The 12,415-nt window shown below is 51.7% G+C and overlaps 1 protein-coding gene across 2 annotated transcripts in view; it reads right to left on the bottom strand.

The window, feature by feature from the left end:
- Positions 1 to 12,415, bottom strand: part of ACAN (aggrecan) — a 63,033-nt gene that overhangs the window by 20,466 nt on the left and 30,152 nt on the right. For both annotated transcript variants that reach the window (XM_068557423.1, XM_068557431.1), the window contains exons 4-11: positions 11,589 to 11,763; positions 10,148 to 10,275; positions 8,113 to 8,406; positions 6,701 to 7,105; positions 4,597 to 4,771; positions 3,971 to 4,098; positions 2,575 to 2,868; positions 574 to 789 (exon numbers count right to left, since the gene is read on the bottom strand). In XM_068557423.1, coding sequence (XP_068413524.1) covers positions 574 to 789; positions 2,575 to 2,868; positions 3,971 to 4,098; positions 4,597 to 4,771; positions 6,701 to 7,105; positions 8,113 to 8,406; positions 10,148 to 10,275; positions 11,589 to 11,763 — 1,815 coding nt within the window. The remainder of the gene's footprint in view (positions 1 to 573; positions 790 to 2,574; positions 2,869 to 3,970; positions 4,099 to 4,596; positions 4,772 to 6,700; positions 7,106 to 8,112; positions 8,407 to 10,147; positions 10,276 to 11,588; positions 11,764 to 12,415) is intronic.

Raw genomic sequence — 12,415 nt, 5'->3', positions numbered from 1 at the left:
ACAAAACGCTTTTTCCAATAGGGTTTGGGGTCTTCAGATTTCCTCCCATCAAGTCCCATCTGATTTAATCATAACAGATGTTGCTCAGCAAGTTCTGACTGGGGACGCCTGGCCCAGAAGAGGGACACGGAAGGAGAAGCAGGGCAAGGAGACAGGTCACAGTCAGACTGCCCACAGCCACCCCCTCCCAGGCCCTTTCCCCTCTACTGGAGCTCCTCCTGCAAGAGAGTTTTTAAGAAGTTAGAGAGGAGGCGTGTAAATGCAGGAGCACAGAGTGAGAGCTTTCTGACTGATACAGTGCTGGGCATTTGGGGTGTGTAGCTGGAAGACAGTGCGGAGAGAGAGAGAAAGACAGAGACAGAGAGAGAGGGAAAGAGGTGTGTTTTATGAACAAAGCTGCCCTTTCTCACCCGAAGTTGCCCACAGCGGCACACTTAGCTAGTGTAAGGGCTGGGGAAACAGAGCACAAGTCCCAGGGAGAGACAACCCTGCCCTCCCCCCACCCAGGGCACACCCTAGGCTGCCAGGCGTGTGATGCATCAGGACGTGCCCCGGAGCCCAAGCCACACAGACCTGGCAGTGGGGAAGTGCCCGCTGGCGTGTAGGCGGGCTCCCATTCCGTCTGGTTTTCTGGCTCAGTGGTGAATTCTAGGATTGCAGTCGTCTCCTCCCCAACAGGGACCGCAGCCACGCTGGGCCCCACTTCAGTAGCGATCCAGTCTTCCACCTCAGGGCGCTCTGTGGGTGCGCTACCCTCCTCTTCTCCTGGAGAGGGTGCCGCCGAGACGCCTAAAGGGCATGTGGGTGGTGAGGGTTCCTTCTTACCAGTGACCCGACCCAGGCTGGCCCTTCTTGAGGGGAACTACGGGATTCTGAGGTGGGCCAGGCCTGTGCACAAACCTTACTTGTCCTCGGCCTCCCACCGCCCCGCCCAGTCCAGTAGGATGGCTCTTGTCCTCAATTAATAAGAGCCTTTTGCATCAGCTGTATCGATATGTACACACCATCGGCACTTTATTTCAGGGTGGTCTGGGGCACCTCTTCTGCAGAATCTATTATACCTGCCAGGAGTTGTTTAAAGGTGTTATGCATATAAAATCATTTTATCCCACCATGGCCATGTGAAACAGATACTATTATCTCATTTACAGATAGGGAAACTAAGGCACAGAGTTAAGTGACTTGTCCAGTGTCAGTGGCTTCTAAGTGATAGATCTAGTCTTTGGATCCAAGTATCTGGTGCCAGACTCTCTGCTCTCAAGTACTGCAATAATGCTGCCTTTCTTGGGGACAGAAATTATATTCCAAGTGTGTCTGGATCAAAATCAGGAGAGTGCTATTTAAAATGCATGAAGCCATCCTGGCACTGATGGCTGAAGGCAGGATTCATTGACTGGGGGTAATTGTTCCGGTTTAGTGGGCTCGATTGGGAAGGAAGCCAAACTTCTTGGCAGTTATATAAGAGGCTGAGTTTACAGAGGGTTGGGAATGGATGGTGGAGATGCATGGGAGGAATTTACTGGGAGGCTAACTGGCTTGGCTTCTACTTCCCAGAGCAGGGAGAAGGGTACTGCGGTAAGAGCCTCATCAAATCCTCTGGGAGGGGATTGGCTTTCTTAGGCTGGCAGAGTGGGACTGAACTTTCTTTGAATTAGGTTTTAAAAGGGGACCTGAAAGTCTGGGAAACTTTAGGGCACTCAGGGTTTTTTAAAAATTAACTTTATTTTGAAATAATTACAGATTCACGGGCAGTTACAAATATACTGAGTTTTGATGTATAATATGTAAAATATGGCAAAAGCCATTACTACAATCTACATTCTAGGCAGTGCATCTAGACCCATGGACCCTGTGAGAACTCATCCAATCAGAACCCAGCAAGCCCTTGGCCATGCCCTGGCCATGCCCACTGAGTTGTTTGATGACGTCACTCTCAGAACTCTGGTAACATGGCATCAAGTACCCAGCATGGGTCAATTTAAAATGTGAATTTTTGGTGCTTGGTGAAGAATAATAATTTGACTAAACTCATCACAGAAATATTTAGAAGGTGAAAATTTGACAAAGGTGTACAAATTAAAACAGTATATGTACATATATGTGTTATTTATTTATAATAATAAAGGTAACATTTATTGAGCATTTACTATGTCCTAGGCACTATGCCAAGCATTCTGTGTGCACTACCCTTGTTAATCCTTCCAGCAACTCTTTGAGGTAGGAACTATTGTATCACTATTTTATAGATGAAGCAGAGGAACAGAGAGGTTAAGTGACTTGCACAAGGTCACACAGCTACTAAGCAGCGGAGCCATGATTAAAATTCAGGTCTGCCTGATCTTAGAGCCCAAGTTCTTACTCATTTCTCTCTATGTGTCTCTGGGAGCATTTTAGAAGGATGTGCTTGCCTTGGGGTCAAAGCCTAAGGTCATGCTAGCTCCAGAGCTGCCCCTGCCCCGAAAAACTGACTTTTTCTTCTTTGCTGTGATGGATGGACGGAGGTCAGGAGGGGTGAGCCAGGGGAGTCACCACCCCAGACAGAAGGGGTGCCGGAGGAGAGGTGAAGGCACATACCTCGGAAGCAGAAGGCGTGGTGCCGGGACAGTGGGTCCAGGAGGCCTGTCTGGTTTGGGTAGAGATAGACGGTTCTCACACCCGGCTTGTCCCCGCCGCAGGCAGGCCTTGGGGTGACGATGGGGTAGCGGAGGCTGCCGTCAGATAGCCAGCCAGCGTAGCACTTGTCCAGGCCTTGGCTCCAGGCAGCATAGAGCTGGCCCGTGGTGGCCAGTGTGGCGTTTTGGGATTCACAGAACTCCTGTGCTTCCTGGAAGGTGAACTGCTCCAGACGTGTGGCGAAGAACACCTCCCCTGGGGGCAGAGGCAGATGGCAGGTGTGACCCTCCACCCTCATGGCCAGAGCAGCCTCTGCTCACCCAGGGGCAGGGCAGCTGAACTAAGACGAGTTGGTGTCTCTCCATGGAAGGAACCTCCCCTCCTTCCCTCCTTTCCGGATTCTCCAGTCACACTTAGGCACCCCCTCCTCTGGCTAAGAGAAGAACTCCCTTGGGCACCCTGTGCTCCCCTAAACCACAGCACTTAATCACTGAGCACTGAATGCTGTGGACCTGCCAACCCACCCGCCCCACTGTCATCCCCACCCTGTGAGCTCATCGAGGGCAGGAGGCGGGGCCTGTAGCCACTGTTGTGGGTTGGGGTCCCAATACCCAGAACAATACCCGGGTCTCTGTCTGATTTGGGGGAAGGAAGTTCACATTTACCGAAAACCTGCTTATACCAGACACTTTTCATGCACGTCTTATTTAATACTCAAAAAAGTCTCTGGCATAAGCATAAATCATCCACATTTTATAGATGAGGAAACTGAGGCCTAGAGAGGTTAAGTAACTTGTCCAGTTCCCAAAACAAGTGAGTGGCAATGTTGAGATCTTTCCTGAATACGAGCATTTCCAAAATTGGGTTCACTGGAACGGTAATTTGGTGATTTTAATTGAAATGAAAAGAAATGAAATAAGACCAAAACAAAGGGTCTGTGTTTAACTAAGCTTGGGCGATGCTTGGTTAAGCAGAGTTAAAGAGATTGTTTTTACTGCAGGACTTCTCAGAGCCTTTGATTTGTTCATGGGCATTGGGATTCTCCGTGAGGCAGAAGGTATATATAATACTTTTTGGTGTAAGTAAATTAATTCATTTATCCATAGAACTTATTGCTTTTACAAGAAACCAGTGCTCCCCTGCAATGCTGGGGAATCCACATGAACCATCTGGGAGGGAGAGGAGGGGCCTGACCTGAGAGACCGGCTGGGAAGCCCTTCTTTCTTAAACAGGATCCTTCCCCTGCTCCCCGCCCAGGTGGGAATGGGATTAGGTTGATGGTAATTCCCTCTTCTCTGTGTCACCCCGTCAGCCCCCTGCCTGTCTAGAGACCGAAATGTGAGAACGTGGTCTGTACCATCGAGTCTGTCCACGTAGCAGTAGACATCGTAGGTTTCTGATGGTGGTCGCACGCCATAGGTCCGGACCCCCGGGCTGCTGTCCTTGTCACCCACACACGGGGTCCGTGGGCTCACAATGGGGTATCTGCAGAGGAGGATGGGAGGGGCGGATGAAGGCCTGTTCTGGGGCCTGGGGATGCAGGGCCTCAGAGTGTGGCCGGCAGGTCACTTGGGGACTTGGGCAGGGTGTGTCTTCTGCTGTCCAGTGGGATTCAAACCAGGAAGGAACCTCTCATGCAGCACATTCCCTGTGTGGCTGGGGGAAGGGTCTGGGGGCCCCTGAGGGATTCCTGGCTTCAGAAGAAAGCCCACGGCATGGAAGGGCCAAGCTGGGGAGGACTGTGGGGCTTGACAAGGAGCTCTCTCTATGTCTCTTCAGGTGAAATGGCCAAGGAGTTAATGTCACCTGAGGCCCATCCCCACTCTCTCAGAATATGCCTTGATTCTGAGGGAGAAATTAAGGGATTAGCCAGAAACCACTAATTAGTGGGCATGCAGTGTGGTGGGTGCCCGCTCTGGCTCCCCAAGCCTGACCTCTCATGGTTGGGTTTGGGTTAAGAGGGGAGCCCAGCTAGTCTGTCACCTGACGGTCTGGTCCTGCAGCCAGCCGGCGTCACACTGCTCGTAGCCTGCTTCATAGGCGGCCTGGAGCTGTTTGGGTGAGGCGATGATGGCCCCGGTGCTCAGGCAGGCCTGCTGGGCCTCCTCAAAGGTCAGTGAGTAGCGGGAGGAGCCCGGGCGGTAGTGGAACACAACTCCTGGGTGGGGAGGAGAGGGAGAGAAGGAGAGACAGGTCAGGCTCAAGGCACGGACCAGGTGCCACAATGCCAGTGACCATGGTGCCTGGTTCTCAAGGCTCTGCAGGTGTGGAGGGAGCCCTGGCTCCTTGAGGAATGACCTCCCTTCATCCCCTCCTTCCTTTCCTACTCCCGATCTGATTCCTAGTCAAGCTAGTCCTCTCTGCTTGTTCAAACCACTCCTGAAAGCCACCTCCTTGAGAGAGTCTGATCTGATTCCTAGTCAAGCTAGTCCTCTCTGCTTGTTCAAACCACTCCTGAAAGCCACCTCCTTGAGAGAGCCTTCTAGGACTCTTCTGCCGTAAGTCTTCCCAACCCTCCTTTCTGGGTTCCCCACTCCTAGGCTGCTCGTTTTTCCCATTACTCTTTAAAACAAATGCATTTTCTCTTATTATGGAAAGAATAAACAATCATTACAGAGCATTTGGAAAATATAGAGAAGGATAAGGAAGAAATCAACCACTGCATTTCTTCCACTTGGCCCAGGTTCCAGGGTTCAGTGGGTGGGTGGTCCTCCTGAAAGTGGCTGCAAGAGTTTGTGTGGGTGCACCGGGTGTATTTCTGGGGAGTGAACTCATAGCTTTTGCCAGATTCCCAAAGGGTCTGGGGTCCACGTAGCTTATCCTGGAGCCCCTACTTACTCTGCCTCCCCCACTGCATTCAGCTGGACACACATTTGCTTTTGACACTCCCCTGGGTGACTGGCCAGTTTATGTCACAGCTGGGGATCCCCAATCTGAGTCTGCCCCTGTTCTTGTCCTGTTCTGGGTTAGACGTTCATGTGTCCATTGGCACCTTCCCATGTGGTGGCCACGTGGAGAGAGTGAGGGTCTCTCCAGCCCTGGGCCCACCCTGGGACTCAGCTATTGTTGGTGTTACTCCAAAACTTCCAAACAATTCTTCCTTCTCAACATACTGTATTAATCTGGGCAATTCAGGCTGAAATCTCACTTGGTGGCATCGTGGGTGTGATGGTGGATGGCAGTGTCCATTTGCCCCTCCTCCAGGAGGGGACACCACCAAGGTCCTTAAGGAGGCCACCCCAATATGTCCTTCCTGATCACAGACTTGAGTCTGGGGACCAGCTGGGCTTTATGTGATGTGACATCCCAATCATCCAGACACTTATTAAGCACCTAAAACACCATCATCCCAGAACTGGGGTGGCAAACATTTTCTGAAAAGGGCCAGACAGAACACATTTTAGGCTTTGTGGGCTAAATGGTTTCTGCACAACTACTTAATCCTACCATGATAGCTCTAAATGGCCACAGACAACATGTTGCCAAATGGGTGTGGTTTTGTTCCAATCAAACTTTATTTGTGGACATTAAAATTTGAAATTTATATAATTTTCATTATATGTCACAAAATATTCTTCTTCTTTTGACTTTTCCCCTCAAGTATTTAAAAAGGTTCTTAACTCTTAGTTCATGGGCCATATAAAAACAGAGGATGGGCTGGATTTGGTCCACGGGCCAGTTTTGCTGACCCCTGTCCTGGAGGGTCAGTGCTGTGAGAGGCCCAGGGGTCACCCAGTGCAGCCAATCTCAAGCGGTTCTATTCTGTGGAAGTGCCTGATGGGGCTAGGAGGGCCCCTGGGAAAAAGAGCCCCCATTCTCCATCACACTTCACCTCTACCTGTTGATATATACCACCTATGACTTCATTGGAAGGAAATGCTTTGTGGCAAAAGAGCCATAGACACAAAAAAGAGCGTGGGTATCACTGGTCTGGCCCATCCCCCTTGTTTCACAAATGAGGAGAGTCAAGTCTGAGAGGAGGGAGGCTTGTCCCAGGTCCCAGGTTAAGCTAAAGATATAGAAGACCCCCAGGCCAAGCCCTTCCCACCTACCCCCGATGCAGCCCCCTGAGGGGGCGGGCACTTACCCCCTGGCAGTCGTGGCTGCCCAGGGACCTCGGTTGCACCTGGGGCTGCGGTCACCTGCACGACGAGGTCCTCGCTGGTGAAGGCTGTCGGAGCGCCCAGGCCAGATGTGGACTCCTCGGGAAAGGCCCAGGGCCGGGTAGCCTCTTCAGTCCTGCTCTCGGCCTCAGAGAAGGCGGTGGCCCCTACTTCGGGGGCAGAAGTGAAGGGCTCCTCGGGCTCCAGGGTGGTAGGGGTGACGTCAAAGACGGGTTTCACCGTGAGGATCACGCTGCCTCGGGCTTCACCCTCGGTGATGTTTCGGGGCAAAGGCAGCTCCACATCAGGCCAGGTCACCGTCTGGATGGTGATGTCCTCCTCACCACCCACCCCGAAGAAATTTTCTGGGATGTCCACAAAGTCTTCACCTGGGGCCGGGGGTTAAAGACAGGCATTATTGCTCAGCCTGGGGCTGGCTTGGGGGAGATGAGTAGCGGATCGTCTCCTCCTCTGTTAAGGAAGGAAAGCACCTACTGTGTGCCTGGTACCTGGCCAGGCCCGTTGCAGGGGTCCTCAACGATTTGAGTATTTATTATAGGGGTGCCCACGGTTTCCAGACTGCAAGAGAATGCAGTCACCAGAGCACAAGACTGACCAATCAGCTCACTGCTTGTAAAGCCATCTTGTTCCAGCATCCCTTCCTGATTAATGCCAGCCAGTTGTCTCCTTACCTATCTTGTGAGTATCTGTTGACCATCTGATGTTATAACTAGCCAACCGGACAATGTAAATCAGCTACAAAGAGAAATGGAAAAATCTTCCCAAGGATGCAGGGGCTCATGAAGTTGATGAAGGTGCCATGAGTCATGAACAAACGGGGGTCTGGCAGAAACAAGCCATTTAGTAATTAACAAAGAGAGCAACCATGAGGATGCTAGAACTTCAAACAGGGTGGTAGGAATATTGAAAGGTTAAGAGAAGTTTTGGGGGAAATCCTAATTATTTTTGCACAAGTAACCCTCTTCATGTAAGATCAGGCTGTGGAAGTTAAACATGAAATGAGCTATGCTGTTGTGCTAGCACCAGTTTCGTCATAAAATTTACTCAACTCCAAATTATTCATTGTTTTTTTTTTCCCCTTCAATAATTAGCACTTAATTGTAAGTATAACCTAGACTGTGTAAAATATAAGATAAAAACGTTTTTAAAAGTTTTAGTTCAGTTTTAGTTTTAGGGCTGGGTACACTGCAGCCTCCAGTGCTTCTACCTTAGCTCCCCTAGGAACCCGTGAAAATAGGGAGTGCTAAGACAAGGGGTTCAGGTACCCAGTGGCCCTTTGGAGGGGGTAGAAACCAGCCCCCCACTCTAACATCTCATCCTCTGGGCCCCAATTTCGGTGGCACGATCCCCCTTCCGGCCTCCAGCCCAAGCGCACCTGTGTAGCAGATGGCGTCATAGCGGGATGAGGGGTCGGGGTATCCCGTCTGGTTGGCGTGCAGGTAGACGGTCCTCACGCCCAAGAGGTTGCCCCCGCAGTTGGGCCGGGCCTTGGAGATGGGGTAGCGCACGCTGCGGTCGGCCAGCCAGCCGGCGCTGCACACGTCCATGCCACTCTGCCAGGCCAGGTAGAGCTGGCCCGTGGTGGCCAGCCGGGCGCCCAGCCGCCGGCACTCATTGGCTGCCTCCTGGAAGGTGAACCTCTCCGGGGATGTTGCATAAAAGACCTCGCCTGTGAAAGACACAGCCGGCAGGGTGAGGAGCTCCCTCCCACGCCTGCCCCGTGTCCCCAGGGAGATCCATGTGGTTCCTTGGGGTTTGGCCTCTAACTTCTCAAAGCCCTGGTCCCACATGTCTGTATTTCAGATCCTGCCCTCCACTTCCTATGGGCTTTTAGGTGGGGTGATGTCAGTTTCCTAAAACAGGGACCAATAAAGAAGCTGCCAAAAAGAAAAAGAAGTGAGGAAAGTGCAGAGCAAACGTGAGGCCCGGGAGGAAACTCCTGCCGGAAAGCATCTTCCCCCCACACTTTGCTATGGAACTTCCTGCCACCGGGGCATCTCTCCTATGAGTCAAGCATTGCCCACTGGAACGATCCTTTTTTGTTTTTTTTTTTAAACTGATTTTTTAAAAAAAATTTATTTATTTGGCTGTGCCAGGTCTTAGTTGCGGCACGTGGGATCTTTGTTGAGGCATGTGGGATCTAGTTCCCTGACCAGGGATCGAACCCACAGCTCCTGCATTGGAGTGCAGAGTCTTAACCACTGGACCACCAGGGAAGTCGCTAGAGCAATCCTTTTTACAATTCCAAATTCTGATGGGAAAAGCAGGCATCAGACTTTGACCCTAATAGCCGTGTTTCCCAAATTGGGGTCTCTAGGCCCCGAAGTGTCCATAAGGGCAATGGTGGGGGCCTGTGGGCTCTTTTTTACTGTTTTTGAAAACCTAACAAGGTTGTGCTGCAGGGAGGGATAGGGTGGTGGGCATCGCTGCCGGGGGTTGTTCTGGTTGTCCCTGCTCAGTGGCAGCTCTGGTTGGCCCTAATCAGTGTCTTTAATTAGCCCAAAGTGGGAACACAAATATTCGTTACTTAATCTACCGGCTTGGGCCCTGGGGTGAGAATGAGGAAAGGGGTCACGGTGGTGAGGAAGCTGGGGACGTTCCCTGCCTCACAGTGGGCCAGGTTGTCAGCCCTTCTCCTGCTCGGGCGCAGCCGTGATCTCGGGGTAGGGGTGGAGGTGCAGAGTTTGCAATGCCAAAATGGGTGAATGAGTGCTGATGGGGGAAGGGGTGTCATCCACTTGCCTGGGTAACTTGCTCAGCTCTGACTGTGACCAAACTTAACTCCCTTTACAAACCAGAGAAAGACTATAGGTTCCTTCTCGCTGCCCCTGGTGCTCTCCAGAACTAGCCCATTGGGGTGGCCTGGATAGGGCTGGGGGCTGGCAGCACAAAAGCTGAGAGAGGGTGGCTGGGAGGCCAGCTCTCCTGGGAATGACATTTCTGATAGGCTCCCCCTGGAGTGGCCTGGGTGGGAGGGGGTCCTTTGTGAGGGTGACAAGGCTGAGCTGGGCTTTAATTGTGCAGTGGAGCTTGGGACAGCGATGGGCTGGTCAAGCAGCGCGGGTCCTGGCTGGGAGGAACAGTCGCAGGTGAGCGACCAGCTATAAATATTCTTGGGCCCACTGATGGCCCAGTTGGCAGGTACCTGGGGCCACTGAGGCCCTCTCCAAAGTGGAGAGTTAGGGGGCCAGACCCTTCCTTCCTGAACTCTTCCCTCCCCCACCCACACTGGGCACGATGAGGCTGGGGGTGGGGGAGGGGGGAGGGGCAGGGGCCAGGAGGAAGGGGGTGTTGAGGGTGTGATGTCCTGGGTTAACGCCCTGCCCAGGAGGAGGCCCCTGTGATCCTGAGGGTCAGCAGGATGAAGGGGTTGGGGAGCCGGCTCTTGGGAGGGGGGTGGGTGGCCTCACCTTCCATCTCCTCTGCGAAGCAGTACACGTCATAGGTTTCATTGGTGTCACGGATGCCGTAGGTTCTTACGCCGGGAAACTCATCCTTGTCCCCATAGCAGCCTTCCCTTGGAGTGTGGATGGGGTACCTGCCAGGAACCCAAAGTAGGGACGTGACAGTCAGGGGATGGAGGGGGCCAGGGGCCCGTGCCGTTGTATCCTCCTCGCTTGTGGGAGGAAACGGTGACTTACTGATGTGTTTGCTGAGATCTGCCTAGATCTGTGGGCTACTTGTTTCTACAGCTTTTTCCCCAGCTTTATTAAGATACATGTTTTCACCGTTACTGGTGATTAAAGGAGGATCCCTTTACTGAATATTTATTGGTACCAAACATGTTCTATCAGGAGCTTGCAAATCTTTTCTGTAAAAGGGCACATAGTAAATATTTTAGGTCTTACAGGCCATAGGATCTTCATTGTGACCTTGCCATTGTAGTGAGAATGAAGCAACCACAGACAAAATAACAGGAGTGGCTGTGTTCCCATAAAACTTTGTTTACAGAAACAAGGGGTGGGTTGGATTTGACCCATGAGCCATAGTTTGCTGACCCCTGCTCTGTACCATTTGAGTCTCACATCAACCAAATGAGGTGCTATAACGACTCTATTTTAAACTGGAAGAAACTGGGGCCCAGAGAGGTTAAGCAATTTGTTCCAGGTCACACAGCTTCCAAGTGTTAGAGTTGGGATTTGAGCCCAGCTGTTTCTGAGGCTGAGGTGTGGGCTCTTGCACTATGCTAGGCTGTTGTCTTATCTTGCTTTAAAAAAAATGGCTAATGGGTTTTGTGTCCTAAGATCTTTTGCCTACCCCAAGATTACAAAGGTATTTCCCTTTGTTTTCTCCTTGTGGCTTTGTGGTTCTGGCTTTTGCATTTAGAGCTCTGATCCATCCCCAATGAACTGTCTCATCTTGCTTTTACAGGCTTGATCACACATTTGCAGTCCCTTGAAGGCAGGGCTCTGACTGTCCTGCTGTGCAACCTATTCCTCAGCAGCTGTGCTCAGGGAAAAATGCACCAAGAAGCTTAATTTACGTATGTCTTGCCTTATTAAAGACAAACTGAGTGTAAAGTGGTTTACAAAAATATATAAACAACAAAGTTTTAAAAAGATGTAAGTGAAGAAATCATGGCAAAGGGAAAAATGAGTAGGAAGAATAATCATGTGTAATTTGCATGGAGAAAATGCTCATGTAGCGCAAAGTTGCTAGTGGTTACTCACTCCACCGCAGGACAGAAGACCAAGGATTTGGGACAGGTCATCGGGGCCTGACCTAGAACTGGTCAAGGCATCCCTTCAGCCCCAGCTGAGGTTGGGCTCTGTGTCAGGCTGGCACCAGCTCAGTGCTGGTCAACGTTCCAGCCCATCATCCACCCTACTCCGATGGTGGCCTGGGGCTCACCTGACAGTCTGGTCTGCCAGCCAGCCAGCGTCGCACTGGTGGAAGCCGTCCTCATAGGCGGCCTGCAGCTGCTCGGGTGTGGCGATGATGGCGCTGTTCTGCAGGCAGGCCCGCTGCGCCCTGTCGAAGTCCAGGGTGTAGCGTGTGGAGATGGCTCTGTAATGGAACACGATGCCTGCAAGACACGCGACGGCAAGAGAGCAGGTCAGGCACAGCCTCCCGTCACCCAGGCCCTTGCAGAATTAGGGCAGGAGTCAAGGGGATGTAGAGACATCTGGTTGCGCCCCTAGCTGATGGGTGGCTCCTGTCTCCACATTTGCATGTGGTCCTTTTGCCTTTCCTGGAACACCTCCGGTAACGGGGAGCTCACTACCTCACAAGGCATCTTTCTGGAAACCTGTGATAATTCTGATAATCAGAAAGTTCTTTGACTTGAACTAAAATCTGCCTCCTTATAATTTTTTCTTGTCATTCCAGGACCCTACATTTGCTTTGCAGAAAGAGACACTTAGAGCTCCATGTACCCTCAGCCCAGGGGCCTCCTAGTGGGAATCCTGTTTAAGGCACAGGCAGGAGTGGACCGTCTTTGGCAGAGTCTCCCAGCAGGAAAAATCTGGTGCTGACTGAAGTCCTAGAGCCAACCAAGGACAACCATATTCCTTGGTCCATCTAGAGCAAGGGAACCAGGGAGTCCTCATCCCTTTCTTTGGCTTCTGGAACTGGAGGTGGGGGAGGGAAAAGACACCTGGGTAGAGAGTCAGGAGACTGCTCTGGCTCACTTCCAGGGAAACTTGAGGCAAGTCACTTAACCTCAGTTTGCTTGTCTG

Source organism: Eschrichtius robustus, chromosome 1 (genome assembly GCF_028021215.1).
Source record: "Eschrichtius robustus isolate mEscRob2 chromosome 1, mEscRob2.pri, whole genome shotgun sequence".
NCBI lineage: Eukaryota > Metazoa > Chordata > Mammalia > Artiodactyla > Eschrichtiidae > Eschrichtius > Eschrichtius robustus.
This window is presented reverse-complemented; position numbering and strand designations above follow the sequence as displayed.